This window comes from Carassius auratus, unplaced genomic scaffold (genome assembly GCF_003368295.1).
Source record: "Carassius auratus strain Wakin unplaced genomic scaffold, ASM336829v1 scaf_tig00033349, whole genome shotgun sequence".
NCBI lineage: Eukaryota > Metazoa > Chordata > Actinopteri > Cypriniformes > Cyprinidae > Carassius > Carassius auratus.
In genome coordinates, this window is record NW_020526075.1 from 13833 (window position 1) to 28406 (window position 14574).

Below are 14574 nucleotides of genomic sequence, written 5' to 3' on the forward strand. Positions count from 1 at the left end.
GTTCTTTACACATGACAGTTTCTGCTTCCCTTTTACATTTAACACATATAATATATGTTAACTGAAAATCAGTGTATGAAAAAAAACTTTTTCTTCCCAAAAATCACAATAACTAAAATGTGTACATACCAGGGGGCAAGGAACTCGACCGGAAGTTGAAGTCGGGCGGGGGCTGCCATCTTTTAGCAGAACTTAACTTGCGTTAGCATTCCCATTGACTCCCATTCATTTTGGCGTCACTTTGACAGCGAATAACTTTACATCTGAGGCGTTTAAAGACTCCGTCTTTAAATCAATAGCAAATCTATGAGCAAACAAACCCTTTTAAACTATTACAGGTCACCCATCATAAAGCCATTATGTAAGGGAAAAGCAAATACACTAAACTGCTATCAAAATGTAAAACTTCAATTTTTAACTCATTAGACGATCATAAAATGCATGTAGTATCAGTGCAGATTAAGTTACTCACAAAGCTCAATGTTAAAAAAATTACAATCTACTTCCTTGTGCTAATATCCCATACAATAATTTACCCTTTATTATTGCACATCAAAAGACAAGCAGGCAGAGTCAAGGCTATGGTCTAATCTATTCTAATATTCACATGAGTCTGTACATTTGACTGGCTGGGTACATATATGATACCTAGATTATTGTATTGTAATCTCTTTAGATTTGAGTACAGTTAACTGTAATTTTTTTCACATTTGAACTAATTAAATTACCTTTTACCACTCAAGATGCAAGTGCACCATAATTAAAATCAAAGCTGACATGAAATGGCACGCTCATACTCTCATATGACGTAATTGTAAGTGATGCATTATATATTCCATGAGAAAAATAAAGCAGGATAGGATTCAATTTGATCCAGGGATTGATTAGACCAGGGGTCCTCAAGTTCAGAGGCCAAGCGTGTCGCATTTAAACCACATATAATGCAAAGGGCCACAAATTACTTTTTTCATCATAAGACTTTAAGACAATATTTGCAATTTTACAGATTTAGAAATGCAGTTTAACACATATCTAAGACTTGCCTGATTTAAATTTATTAATTTTCTGCATAAAACAGGTTACAAAATGAATGCAGACAGGCTCTCTGTTGAGTACCCTGGGTTTAGATGGTGGAAATAAACAATACAAGCTTTTTTCCCATTTTATTGAGGATTTTTGACCAGAGTACATCCAAATTTTAAAGCGTTGTTTTCAAATCTATTATTAGACTTACTTGCTATTATTGCCATTATCAGTTTAATATTGAATTACTGCACCTACAACAGTAGCCTAAAACAATGTTATTTAGCTACTGATTAACATTATTTTCCATGCCTTTACAACCTAGGTGACATCAGCCGAAAATAATTTATGTGGTTTTTTTCAAGTGCAACCCCTCTTTTGAGAGGCTTGTTCAAGTGAAACAAATGAAAAATATCTGTTACAGTGCCAAACAAGTAATATCTTTTATATTGTATCATATTAACATGCTAGATAAGTGACACTTAACATTGCTACTTTTACTAAAATAGATCAAATTAATTGGTCCCAGGTCTACCGCTCAGTTATGTTATTAAATTATGTAAATTAATTGGAACAATTCAATTTCAGTATTTCAGGGGCTTGGCAGTACAACAGTAATAAAAAAAAAATAATCCACCATATTCCACTAAATACGGAATAACAAAATTCCAGCTCAAAACGTTGAAAAAAAAGTGCCGTGGCAGCTGGTACATTTTAAAATAAAAGGGACAAATCTAGGATACCTCTATGATTTCTGATTGCTTGTTTGTTTTTGCTTTATTTGTTATTTATTTTTTGCCACTTTTAGACAGAAAAAATAGATAAAAATGTACATTACACATACATACAGTACAGCAAGACAAATATTTTTTTTTAATATTATGTAAACCATTAAAATACCTTTGTTTGTCCAAATTTGTGCCTGGTACTGTAAACAATATTTAGTTTTAATTGCTGTTACACTTTTTTTCAATTGTTCATGTAAATTCTTTCACTGATCAGTAATCATCACAGATAACCAGTGCTGTAGAGTTTTCATTACTCTTATACCCTAAACTAAGAAAGGGATATATTTTCTCATTAAAAGACTGATCAGTGTAAGAGTAGATATGAGAGCTGGAGTCCACATCATAAAAGGAAACCTGACCCTTCTCATAATCCACAAACACACCAACCCTCTGGGGTTTAGTTTTCAGAGGAAAAAGTACTTCTGAGGAGTCATAAGACAGATGCAAGTAATTTACATATCTCAGACACGTAGTCCAGTATCCACTGAGAATATTCATATCGATGGACCCTTTTTTCTCGGTGGATTCTCTGGCCACTCCTAAATCCCACACAGTTTGTCCCTTCACTTGCACCTCGTAGTAAAAACACCCTGTAGAAAAACCCTCCTTCCCAAGGATAGCAAGATATTTATCAAACTTGTCATTTTGTTCCTCTTCCCAATCCACTCTTTCCAGTTGTATCTCTTCATATCTCACATGTTTCCCATCACTGGACATGATGAGATGTGGATGAGCCGTATCAGCATCCAGAATCACATTCACTAAAAAATAAATTAGCAGATCACATACTCAATCTTTAGATAAAGGTGACATTAGGTATAAATCTCTTACATCTGAAATTGTTTTTATATACTTAAAATATGCTTTAAAAATGTTTTACTGTTTCTGTAAAAATATCTGAAATTACATGAGCTCAGAGATTAATTTTAGAGAAAAATGATTAAATTACACTTTTTACTTACCTTTATGTTTTCTTAAATACGTGATCACTAAACACAGATATGAAAGCATGGGGTCATAAAATATTTATTTTATATTAATAATTTTAGATACCACATATTAAGCTAGAAAGTAATTTCTGTAAGATAAAAAAACAAATGTAATATTTTGTAGATAAAAAATATATTGTAAATACAAGTTAATAATGTAAATAATAAACATTTACCATCTTGTATATGGCTCTTCTGACTCTGTAAAAAATGAAAGTCTCTTGAAAGTTCTAAATAAACAGAAGAGAGAAAAACACATTATGAAAGAAATAATGTTGTTTCTTGAACTATAAAAGACCATAAATTTCGATAAATCTCAAGTTTAGGTTGCAAGATTATGTGCATATATTTATATAATTATATTAATTCATATATATTTTAAGGTACATTTTGCCTGGCACCTGTAACATGAAATTTTATCTTTAGAGGGCAGACTGGGACAGGTTGTCACACATTTATTTATTTATTTATTTTTGTCTGTACAAAACTTAAGTCATTACTGCAAATAAAGTGTTGTAGGGGGTAAGTTGTCACAATGGAAAACTTTATAAGCACATTTATAATAAACATATTAAAATATAATGTATTTACATTTCATGTATTAACTATGAAAAAACCGATGATATCATGAGTAGTTGTAATATAAGTAGTGCACAAAGATGAATAATCCAAAGAACAGTCTTTAATTCAAAACTCAGACACACAGGGAAAATTGGGTCACATGAAAGGGACACTGACAACACAATGGCTGTGTTCCAGTACGTTTTTATGCCCTTCTCTTGCTAACTTCACTCTGTCTCGTTGACTCAGATGTACGTCATTTAAAATTCATTTAACATTTTAATTCAAAATAAATAATGAGAACATGAACTAGATTTAGCATATTTATGAAGTAAGTGCGTCGTATTGTATTGCCTCCCTATGCTCACATACTGCAATTTAAATTAGACATTTAATTCAATTCTCAATAAAACTGTTTTTATTACTATATTTTAATGTTTCTGTTGACTACATAAGACTACATAACCAGCTCTCAAACATTAATCTGCACTAATGAAAGCAAATACACATACGATAAAGTCAGATTGTGTTGTGACTGATGTCGGCTATACTTGCTTGTAAAATAGAGTCAGAAGCAATATATATATATATATATATATATATATATATATATATATATATATATATATATATATATATAATTTTTTTTTTTTTTTTACCTGAAAGTGCTGTTCCTCTCTGCCCTCACTGAACACAGCAGATACAGAGAGAGAGGCTCACACTGGGAGCCCTCGTGTGGCAGCACCAGAGAGTCTCAGAGACTGAAACATGATTGTCCAAAAAGTCGCTAGATTTGTCGCGAGTCGCTTTTTTTGAAAAAATAGTTGCTAAATCTAGCGAATACAGAGAGCCAGCCATAGTAGCGCATTTTAAAATAAAATTAACTTTAATCAAACCACGGATCCGTGATAAGTTTTGTGATCCGTCTCGCCACTAGTGTAGTAGCACTGATCACTTTGAGGGGAGGGGAGGGGGGGGGGGGAAATTTATCCCCACCGGGAATAAAAATAAATAAGCAGAGGCAGGGATACATTGACCAGAAAGGGGGAAATCCCACGCATCCCCCCCGGCAAATCGCACCCTGTACACACACATTTCATAGAGACATTTGAGGTAGGGATAAATTAAATATGACCTGCTGTGATGTCAGAATCATGTTGCATCGTGGACTATGGAGCAGCCAGTAGACTACATATGAAGTAACTCACATCCTCAGTCAAAATTGAGGGGTGTGGGTCTGTCCATATAAATTTTCCTCATCCATTTTACGAAGTGGAACACACTTCAAAATGGCAGCAGGGATTCCCCTGAGAGAAAGTGTTTAGAGAAGTTTGATGAAGTTTGAGTTCTAATCCCAGAACTTCACTATAACTCTAACTCCACCACAAGATGAAAATTTTGTCATTAATCATCTACCCCCGTGTCGTTCCAAACCCATAAAAGCTTTGTTCGTCTTTGGAACACAATTTAAGATATTTTGGATGAAAACGGGAGGCTTGTAACCATCCATAAACTGCCAAATAGAATATACACTGTCAAATCCCAGAAAAGTATGAAAGATGTCATCAGAATAGTCTATTTGCCATCAGTGGTTCAACCGTAACATTATAAAGCAACTAGAATACTGTTTGTAAGTGAAGATAACAAAAATATACAACTTTATTCAATAATTCCTTTGTCAACAGTCTCCTCTGTCTCTCCACATCAGTCAAACTGCCTATGGTCTTCTGTGTCAGCCGTGGACCACAAGGACACGTTGTTTTCTTTCAAATCAAAGCATAAATATAGATGTACTATTCTGACAATGTCTTCCATACTTTTCTGGACCTTGACAGTCAATGGGACAGTCTCAAGCCTCCAAGTTTTAATGCAAAATATCTTAAATTGTGTTTTACTTAAATTGTGTTTCAATTCCTATGTGGACATCTTTTTTTAGATGGTAAAAAGGGGCTGTTAAAAATGTATTTGTCTTTAAATCATTCATTCAAGAGATTCATTCAAAAACACTGATTCATCCAGTAATGAGTGAGTCATTAGCACCTTTCACACAGTAATACCAAATTGCCTTAAAATTACTGGAACAACCGGTCAGTTCAAAATTGCGCTGTTCACACAGGCAATGGTGTCAATCTCTTTTCTGGTAAAGCACCATTCACACATCATTTTCAAATTAACAGTAAATTCTGTCATGAATTTAAACAGATGAATTAAAACAGAAATAACCTCCAAATGACTGCGCATCCCGGTGTTGTGTTTGTTAACATGGAGGAGTAAATCAGTGATTTCGTCGAAGTTTTCATTTTTGTGTCAAAGATTCATATTCATGCAGCTTCTTTGGGCCCAGAGACATCGTATCACACGACTTCAAACACAGCAAGGAGTAAATCCGTCATCTGTGTCAGAATGTTATGATTGGCCCGGAGTAGATGTCTACGCCAGTACGTTCTGAACTCGTACATACTCATACTTGTAATCTTCACACTGCATTCACGCAAACAAGAATTCTGTCAATTGTCAGAATGTATTTACAGGTATTTTTTTTTTTAAAGTGCCAGTTCACATATTATCTCTTTACGACAATTTACAGAGAATTTTCCAGTAAAGTTTGTATGTGTGAAAAGGTTAATTGAATCATTCATTCATAAATTCCATGATATTTTGTTAAGTTGTCTAATATTTTTAGAGACAGAATAAATATGTTTGATATCTAAATGTTTGACTTTTTATGACATTGGAATCAAAACTGGGAATCGATAAGCACAATCTGAATCGGAATTGAGAAAATTCAAACGATACCCAACCGTAATCCTGACGGATGAATCTTACCCCTATTTTTATGAAAAAACACAGCGATCAGTAATCCAGCAATTCCAGCAATCACAATGACCACCACTATAACTGAAATCAGGTTGATTGGATTCTTCCAAGAATTAAACATATTACCTGTAAAATAAAACAGTGACTTGATCACATTGTGTCTAGTAAAACAGTGTTACTGTTTGATTAAAAATACTAACTATGAAAAGGTGACCCTTTGATACTGCACACTTTATGCTTAATTAAACACCTAATTCAACTCACAAGCACATTATTAAAAAATTATATATTCAAATATGAGAAAAATAAAATGAACAATCAAACCTAGTACTTACTTGAGCCAATTATCAGTGTCTCCAGCATGTGATGTCTCAGTTTGACTCTGCAGTGAATCTTGTCGTCTCTGTGATGTACAGTGATGGTGTGTTTCACACTGAATCTGTCTGTTCCTCTGTGTGTATCTGTTGTTTCTGAACTCAAACGGACTCCTTCACTGTCCAGCCACTCAAGAACAGGTTCAGGATACCAACCTTCAGATTCACATTGTAGACGAAGCCCTCCTGAATCATCAAACCCATCAACAGTGATCACTGGAGGACTTCCTACAGCTAGTAAACAAGAAGAACATTTAGTAAATAAACTTTTTGTGTCTATTATGTATATATATATCAACATACAAAACATATCTCAACAAACACAACATGAAAATCATTACTAAATTCATTAAATGATAGCTTTCACTGGTTTCACCTTCAACTTTAACATCAACAGTGGTGTCATCAAACCAGAATTTGGACTGAATAAAACACATATAACGTCCTTCATCAGAGACTTGGACAGATGAAAGTTTGAGTGATGCATTTCCTCTATGTAGTTCTTGAAGATTCAGTTTTGTTCTCCCTCTGTACTGACTCTGATCTGTGTTTTTGTCTTCATGTTCCTCATAGAGATGCACTAGTGAACCTCTCAGATCAGGTCTAGACCACTCCACTCTCATGTCCACAACACTCATGAGAGGTTTGACTGAACAGGACAGAATCACATCTTCACCAGCTACAGCAAGAACAGGATCTGAAGGACCAACTACTTCATACTGCTCTGTTACAAGAGAAAGAAAGCAGGTCTAATTAAAAGCGAACCTACTTTCAGCTGAATTGTTAAACTTCAAAAGGGAATATCATAAAATTGACATCAACAAAAAATCATAAGATTTGACAACATGTCATATTGGACTAATTTAAACACTTTCTGCTTCGTGACGTAATTATAATACATCATCATAACACATTAATTATGCTTATACTATGGGGCCGTTGAATGCTTGAATCTGATTGACTGAGAACGTTCTAAGGATGTGCAGTTATTTTCTGGGAAACGCACGGTAAACGTAATTCCAGGCAGCTCTGCAATGAATTACTGCAATCACTTAGCTCGTACACTACAGTCAAGTAGTTTACACAAAAAGGTGTTGAAAATGAAAGGTATGGGTAAGCTAATATCCCGCCTAAAGCACCAACAGAGCCTGTATGTGATGAAATGATGAGATGGATTCAAATGCAAGTAAAGAGAGTTTATTAATAAATGTGGAACAGGGATGATGATGATGATGCAAACAAAGTCCAGGGAAGACAACACTCAGTGACACAGGGATGCTGTTGTACAGCCTAGTCTGGCATGACAATCCCGTGAGGTGAGTGAAGACAAACGACAATCCGGAAGTAGACGGCGGTGATAACCCAAGAGACGAAGATGACATGAAGGCAGACGTGCAGGAACAAACGAACAGGCAGCAAGGAAACTGGACAGACAGGAACATCCAAACAATGAACTGACAAGAGACAAGGTGAAAACAGAGAGACTATAATAGTCAGCGCAGATCCTCTGCAGCTGGAGTACTTATTAGCCCTGATTGCAGAGCTGATCAGCCCAGTGATCAGCAGCGACTCCACCCACATCAACACAAACACAGACAAGAGAAAGAGACAGCGAGTTCATGAACCGTGACACTGGGCCAGCCCTGGTCCTTCTCCTCGCACATCACATTTGATCTGAGCCTTTATCCACCACATTATGATGATCTATTTAATCTCTGCTTCAAAACACAGCCTGTTTGCAATACTTAAATATGATTAAATGGTTCCAGGGCTCGACAATAGGGCCTTTCGCACTGCTTTATTTCCAGAACTAAATGTACAGTAATAAAGTACTGATACAGTTTTGCACAAACTAGTTCCCAGTACCGTTTAAAGGGTTGCATTCGCACCGACAGTGTTACTAGGAAGTGACATAAGCCGGTCGACAGTGTGAAGCGTAAGAAAAACAACGTTAAAATTGGAGGATGGAGGACGCTGTGATCGAAGCATAGACAGTAAAAGAAATGGACACAGCGACCCCATTGGAACTCAATTGAGACAAGTGAAGCCCGTTTTTAGCTATTTTTAGCACTTCTGTTTCTGACGCGCAGACTCAAACGAAGCTTGATGACGTCAGCAACCTGTCTGACAGATGTAAATCTTCTAGTAGCTGTGCGTGCAAACTGCCATCGTTAATCTTGCAGAGACGGTGAGCTTGAGCGGGGAGTTCTTTGTCGTGAGTGAGCAGGAGTAAGTATTCTGATTAATTATTTTGTATAGTATTTTAAAATGTAACGCCAGTACGCCGTATTAAGTTAATTGCCTGCGAGCTTCTCCTCCTGTCTGTACAGTAATGCGACAGAGAGACGAGTGGTTATGACGCAATCGTTAGCCTATTTTTTACAAAAACTGTTTCGATGGGGCCATAATGTAACATAGAAGGTAATGGAGCCCTTTATATATTGTTGTGTATCTTTAGAAATAAATAATGGACAAACGGAGTCTTTAAATGCCTCAGATGTAAAGTTATTCGCTGTCAAAGTGACGCCAAAATGAATGGGAGTCAATGGGAATGCTAACACAAGTGAAGTTCTGCTACAAGATGGCAGCTGGCAGCCGACTTCAACTTCCGGTCGACTTCCTTGCCGCCTGGATTGAAGCGGTGTTTTTGTTGCATCTCGCGGGTTTCACAATAATGGATATTGAATGCCGACGTATACATAAAGCAATAGAAAGAACGGAAAGGAGGACTGAGAATCGCCAAAGATAACTGACAGTGCTACATTTGCTACAAGTGCCTGCACTCCAGCATCCGTACATTTATCGCTGTTTATCATACTTGTAAAATAAGTTGACACAATGTTTACAGTATGTTACACAGTGTTTTAAATCATGGCGGGTGGAGGCGTTATCGAATGCATCTGGCCAATCAATGTATACTTACGTCATGGTTAGTACGAGTTTTGCTGCTAGTCTTAGCCTCAGACTTCACACCCACGGACCGTTGGCTAAACATCTGATGCATATAGGACACAAAAGAGAAAACTCTTCAGAAGTGTCAAAGTCTTCATTAGATTGGTTGAATTCTACAGGATTTCCGGGAGACGTGTGTTTCACGTTCTTTAACGTTCTGCCTGGAAACAAAAATGCTGTGGCACCAGACCCCCTCAAGATTGAAGAAAGCCATCGTGTTTCCATCTGTACATCATGATCATCTAAACGCTGGATATATAAAAGTATCTCAAATATTTAATGTTTGCTGCATAGAATCTTTAAAATATTTAAGAGATTTTTGCACACCGTTCTGTTATAGAGCATCACAGTCCCGCCCACAGCCCGAGAGAGCTTTGATGCCGGAAGTAAATTTCCCATTCATTTCTCCCATTGACTTACGGAAAAATCCTTATCTAAAGAGTTTTAGAGCATGTGTGAGGATAACCCACTACGGCTGAACTCATAAGCATATAACTAATCATTTTGAGTGAAAAAATTAAGAGAAAATCCAAAAAAGTCAAAGGTACAAGACTGTGTACATATTTTTATTTTGAGAGCAGGAGCTACTCATCCCATAAACCACCAGCCACAACCGAGAACGAGCCCTTTGAGCGACTACTGATGACGGCCGACCTCGCGAACATTTTCCTCCAGTGAATGTTATTTTATATAGTGAATGTGCAGTAATAGCAGTTCTTTCAGTATTCATTGTGTAAATAAATAGTGTTTTATATATGTATCGTGTATTTTATATTGTGTGCGTGTGTGAAAGTGGTTAACGATAACGTCAGCAACATGGTGCAGTGCTTTGTACCTGACTGCAATCACCGCTCAGTCATCAACACATATCGTTTCCATTACACAAATGTTCAGTAAATGCACAAAAAGGTATGTCTAGGCTAAATATTGATTTGGCTAAAGTTGACGATAATGCTAACTAACGTTACCAACCAACCTCCCTGCAAAACTCTCATGGCAGCCATGGAGATCATGATTGCACTGATAAGTCTAGCGTGCAAAAACACAACACAGGTTTTTATTTTATTTTATTTTTTATTAATGATCTTCAGTCTTCACGGACCTTTGCGGGGTTTAACCAGACATTTACACGAGCTCCACTAATCAGATGCATCACTGTGGGATTGTGGGATTGTTCAGGATTGTGGGTAATGAAGTACTTAGCCAAGACATCGAGAATAAAAGGCATTTATATCAAAACAATAGTGCCCCATGAACCTTTGGCATTTATATGAGCATATACTATCACTTAGTACAGCCGTAGCTGGTTTTAAGTCTACCATGTATGGTTACGTTTTTATGGCTTATACCCCAAATGTCAATGCAGAAATTGTGATGCTCTATTGTGGCGCCCCAAATCGTGACGCTGGACAAAACAAACTGTGATTGGTTGTTTTACATGTCGGTCAAACGTCCTTATAGGTGTGCCTTAGCTAAAGAAAGCTGCCATAGATTCCAGATCTTCAGCCGCAGTCTGAAGGTCTTGACTATGCGAGACTAGGTTAGACCTGCTCCGATATAGGAGCTAATTTGGTTCTCGAAAAAGGCAGTCCAGTACTAAAATCGCATCCAGTTCCAGCGGTTTGAAAATGCCGAAAAGTGGGTAGTTCCACAATTAGTTGTGTTCTGTGTGAACAGCGCCTGCACACAGCTGCATCTCTGACACATGCGAGCCACCTGAATGGGCAAATACATACAAAACTATGTCAAAATACCCCTCTTTGCAAGTAACTTTGCAGTTTTAACAATGATTAATCTATATTTCTTTTATACAGTGGAGTACAGATGCACTGGACATTTTTTGTTTAATTTCAGTCTTCTGATCCGTGCTTGCACACAAACTGTCCTGCAAACATTTTCCCAATGGCCATTTGTATGGACAATTTTGTTATTATTATACTTAGTCTGTAAATGTACATGAATAGAGGCCAGAGATGCTGAAGAAGGACACAAATAAGAGAAAATACTGTAGCAGTCAGAGCAAGATCACTGTTCAGGATACGCAAAATAAAGGAAGAAAACCCAAATATTTATATGACTGTGTTTCTGAGGGGAATGGAGCTGACTGTTTTCAGAAAATGCATTTACTTTTCATTTTGTCTCCATATGATTTCATTTTCCAAGGAAACGCCATATTACTGTTCCATAAGCACTGCTGGGTTTACATCAGTAACCAAGAAAACGCTATATTTCTGCTATATTATATTACTGAGTGATCAAATAAAACATTGCACTTTTATATCAATTCATGATTAAAATGCAGTGGTTGCCTCTAATTTTCAAATGGTTATGACAAATCAAGATGCAAAACAGATTGAAGAACATGCAAATGTTATTTTTGTATGGGATTTTTCAATTTCTGTACCTGAATATCTACAAACATAAAAACCCAAAGAATAGTTTTTGTGCTAAAGGCCTACATTTAAATGTGCTATTACTTGTAATGTATTAATTTGTTCTTATTTAGTGTCTGTCACTTGTCTTTAATAATGTTGAAACTTTATATTTATGTCTATTTTTGGCTAGTGATTTTTGCTGTGGTATTGAAATTGAAATAGAAAATTGTAACATTTAATCGGGATCTAACATACAAGGGTCATTATATAAGCTTATTTATTATAATACAAGATAACAAATCAAAAACCATGATAACAGCAAAGATTTTATTTTTTGTGTCAGGGCCAGTGAAAATTTTGACAGTGGAAAAAATCCTTAGCGTTGATCCCTGGGTTCCTTGTACATTTGATTTTAATTTGTCAATATTTCTGAATAATGACCACTCTCCATGTCAACACCATATACCTGACCACTCATCAAGAAAATCTACAGTTTCCTACATAGCTGGGTTAATGTTCTGTCTCTTGGTATCTACAGTACAAGTAACTTAAAACATAATATCATCTCAGATCAAAAAATAAATTTTCATTCGATTAGCCAGTAGCCATGTAAATGGCATAATTTACAGTGAGATTGTCATTATCATATAAACTATAATTATAAATAAACTGTAGCTCACCTAGACAATGAATAGACATGAACACACACTTCAGCTCTTAACATTCGAGTGAAAAATTACCTGATCTTGAAACTGTAATTCCATTAATAATCAGCAGAATCAAACAAAACAACTTCATTTCTGAGGAACACGAATGCTAAAATGAAAAATATGAAAATAAAACATAGTAAACAGACAAATAAAGATTGTTGTGTTAACGTACATGTGCTTTGCCTCTCAATACATCACTTTTAGCCTACAAATATGTGTCAAATGCAATATTTACATACATATGTACAATCAACTGGGTTTTTAATTTATAAACGATTTGTATAGCTATCACTTAAAGGCCTAACTAACCGATTAAACGCATCTCAAGTCACATTCATGCTAGACACACTTGTTCAAGTAAATGTGTTTTCTGGTTGGTTCATAACTTACCTTTAACTGAACACTGACCACGTTCACAAAACTGTCTAAATAATCAATTGATGGGACCATATAATATCAACAAAATTTTAAAATGGAGTTTGTAAAGATCGAAAGAAGAACATCCTGTCTCAGTTCGAGTTGGTAGAAATCGAAAGGTGAACATTCTGCTTCAGTTTCACTTTCACCTTCTGAAACAATCTGTAGATAATAACTCCGCCCTCCACAAAGCTATAGCCAATCCAAATGCTGAAATTACTCTGTTTGTAGACAAGTATTCAGTATTCTTTTTTTGTTTTTATTTTATTTAAGTGGCCTTTCGATCTGATCTTTGACTAAAATATTTATGATTGGTTGTTGTGGAGATGGTCTCATTTTTCAAATCAATTTGATGGGCAGCAATAGATTTTTACAGGACAATTATATTTTAATTAAATAAAAAATGCAATGCCCAGAGCATTTTTTGAGCATGGACCAGCCATGGACATATCAATATGGACTGCAGGCACTTTCCAAAAAATAATTAAATAACTAGAATTCACTGTAAACCATTTTATGATTAATTGCAAATTATATTTAAATTATGCGTGCTGGGCGAAAAATCGGCAGCTGTCAGCAGGAAGTGGTTGTCACTGGCAGCAGGAAGTGGCTGCCGATAAAACCGGATGGCAGCTGTCCCTAAAACCATAGACAGTAAAAGCTAAAACCCGGAAATTGGAGGAGGCTGCCGGCTGCAACAAGACAAATAAATAATTATATACATTTATGATTATTTTTAATACTTTTTTAAATAAGTATAAAGGTCAGTATTATATATTATTTGATTTAAAATGTTGATCAAATATAAACAAAGAAAAAAGATAATTTTGCTAAACGCTAATTTCCAGCTGAATGTTTATGCATGAATGCATGTATCATTATTTGTGTGAAATAATTAAATATATGCACACAAACACATTTATATTTATTTATATATGAGAGTGGCACTTACTACGTGTATGTTGTATATTTATTATAGGCTATACACACAAATGACTGAAAAGAGAGAAGTCTCAGAGACCTTTTTTTAAAATCATATTTTGCGGTTATATTTGTAGTATTTCAAGAATACTACAAATCTATCTATCTATCTATCTATCTATCTATCTATCTATCTATCTATCTATCTATCTATCTATATATATATATATATATATATATATATTATAAAGTAGCTGTTAAATTTGTAACTGGGTTGGTATGTTGTCAAAGTCAGTGCTTTACAATGTAAACAGTATAAAACATATCCAGTAGGCAAGCAGACAAAATTATCAATTAGAATCACTAACAACAATCCGGAGGTATTTTCAAGACTCTTAGATCAGAACTGATGAGGTATACGGAGTTACTTCTCCAGCATCTTGCACCAATCACCGTAAAACCCAGGATGGATGTGCATCTCTCCTCATTTTCCTCTTCCAACATGGTCAAGTCAAGCCTCCTTTATTTATATAGTGATTTTAATAATACAGATCAAAGCAAAGCAACGTTACAATATTAAATAGGAAAATAGTGTGTCAGTCAATAATGCAGAAGAACATTATTAAACACTCAGTTTTTAGTTAAAA

The 14574-nt window shown here is 35.5% G+C and overlaps 1 protein-coding gene across 5 annotated transcripts; it reads right to left on the reverse strand.

Moving 5' to 3' along the window:
* Positions 1 to 1162: 1162 nt before the first annotated feature.
* On the reverse strand, positions 1163 to 13229 carry LOC113081203 (butyrophilin subfamily 1 member A1-like). 5 transcript variants are annotated; one of them, XM_026253280.1, is made up of 9 exons: positions 12980 to 13020; positions 12620 to 12695; positions 9476 to 9547; positions 6929 to 7276; positions 6514 to 6786; positions 6188 to 6304; positions 2977 to 3030; positions 2774 to 2800; positions 1163 to 2572 (listed from the first exon to the last, which is right to left on the reverse strand). In XM_026253280.1, exons 4-9 carry the CDS (start codon positions 7188 to 7190, stop codon positions 2022 to 2024), a joined length of 1284 nt encoding a protein of 427 aa, XP_026109065.1. In that variant the 5' UTR covers positions 7191 to 7276; positions 9476 to 9547; positions 12620 to 12695; positions 12980 to 13020; the 3' UTR covers positions 1163 to 2021. The 5 variants fall into 5 exon arrangements, with proteins under 5 accessions (XP_026109065.1, XP_026109063.1, XP_026109064.1 ...); XM_026253278.1 differs by lacking the exon at positions 9476 to 9547 and having other exon boundaries at positions 12980 to 13217; XM_026253279.1 differs by lacking the exons at positions 2774 to 2800; positions 9476 to 9547 and having other exon boundaries at positions 12980 to 13227.
* Between the last annotated feature and the right edge of the window lie 1345 nt (positions 13230 to 14574).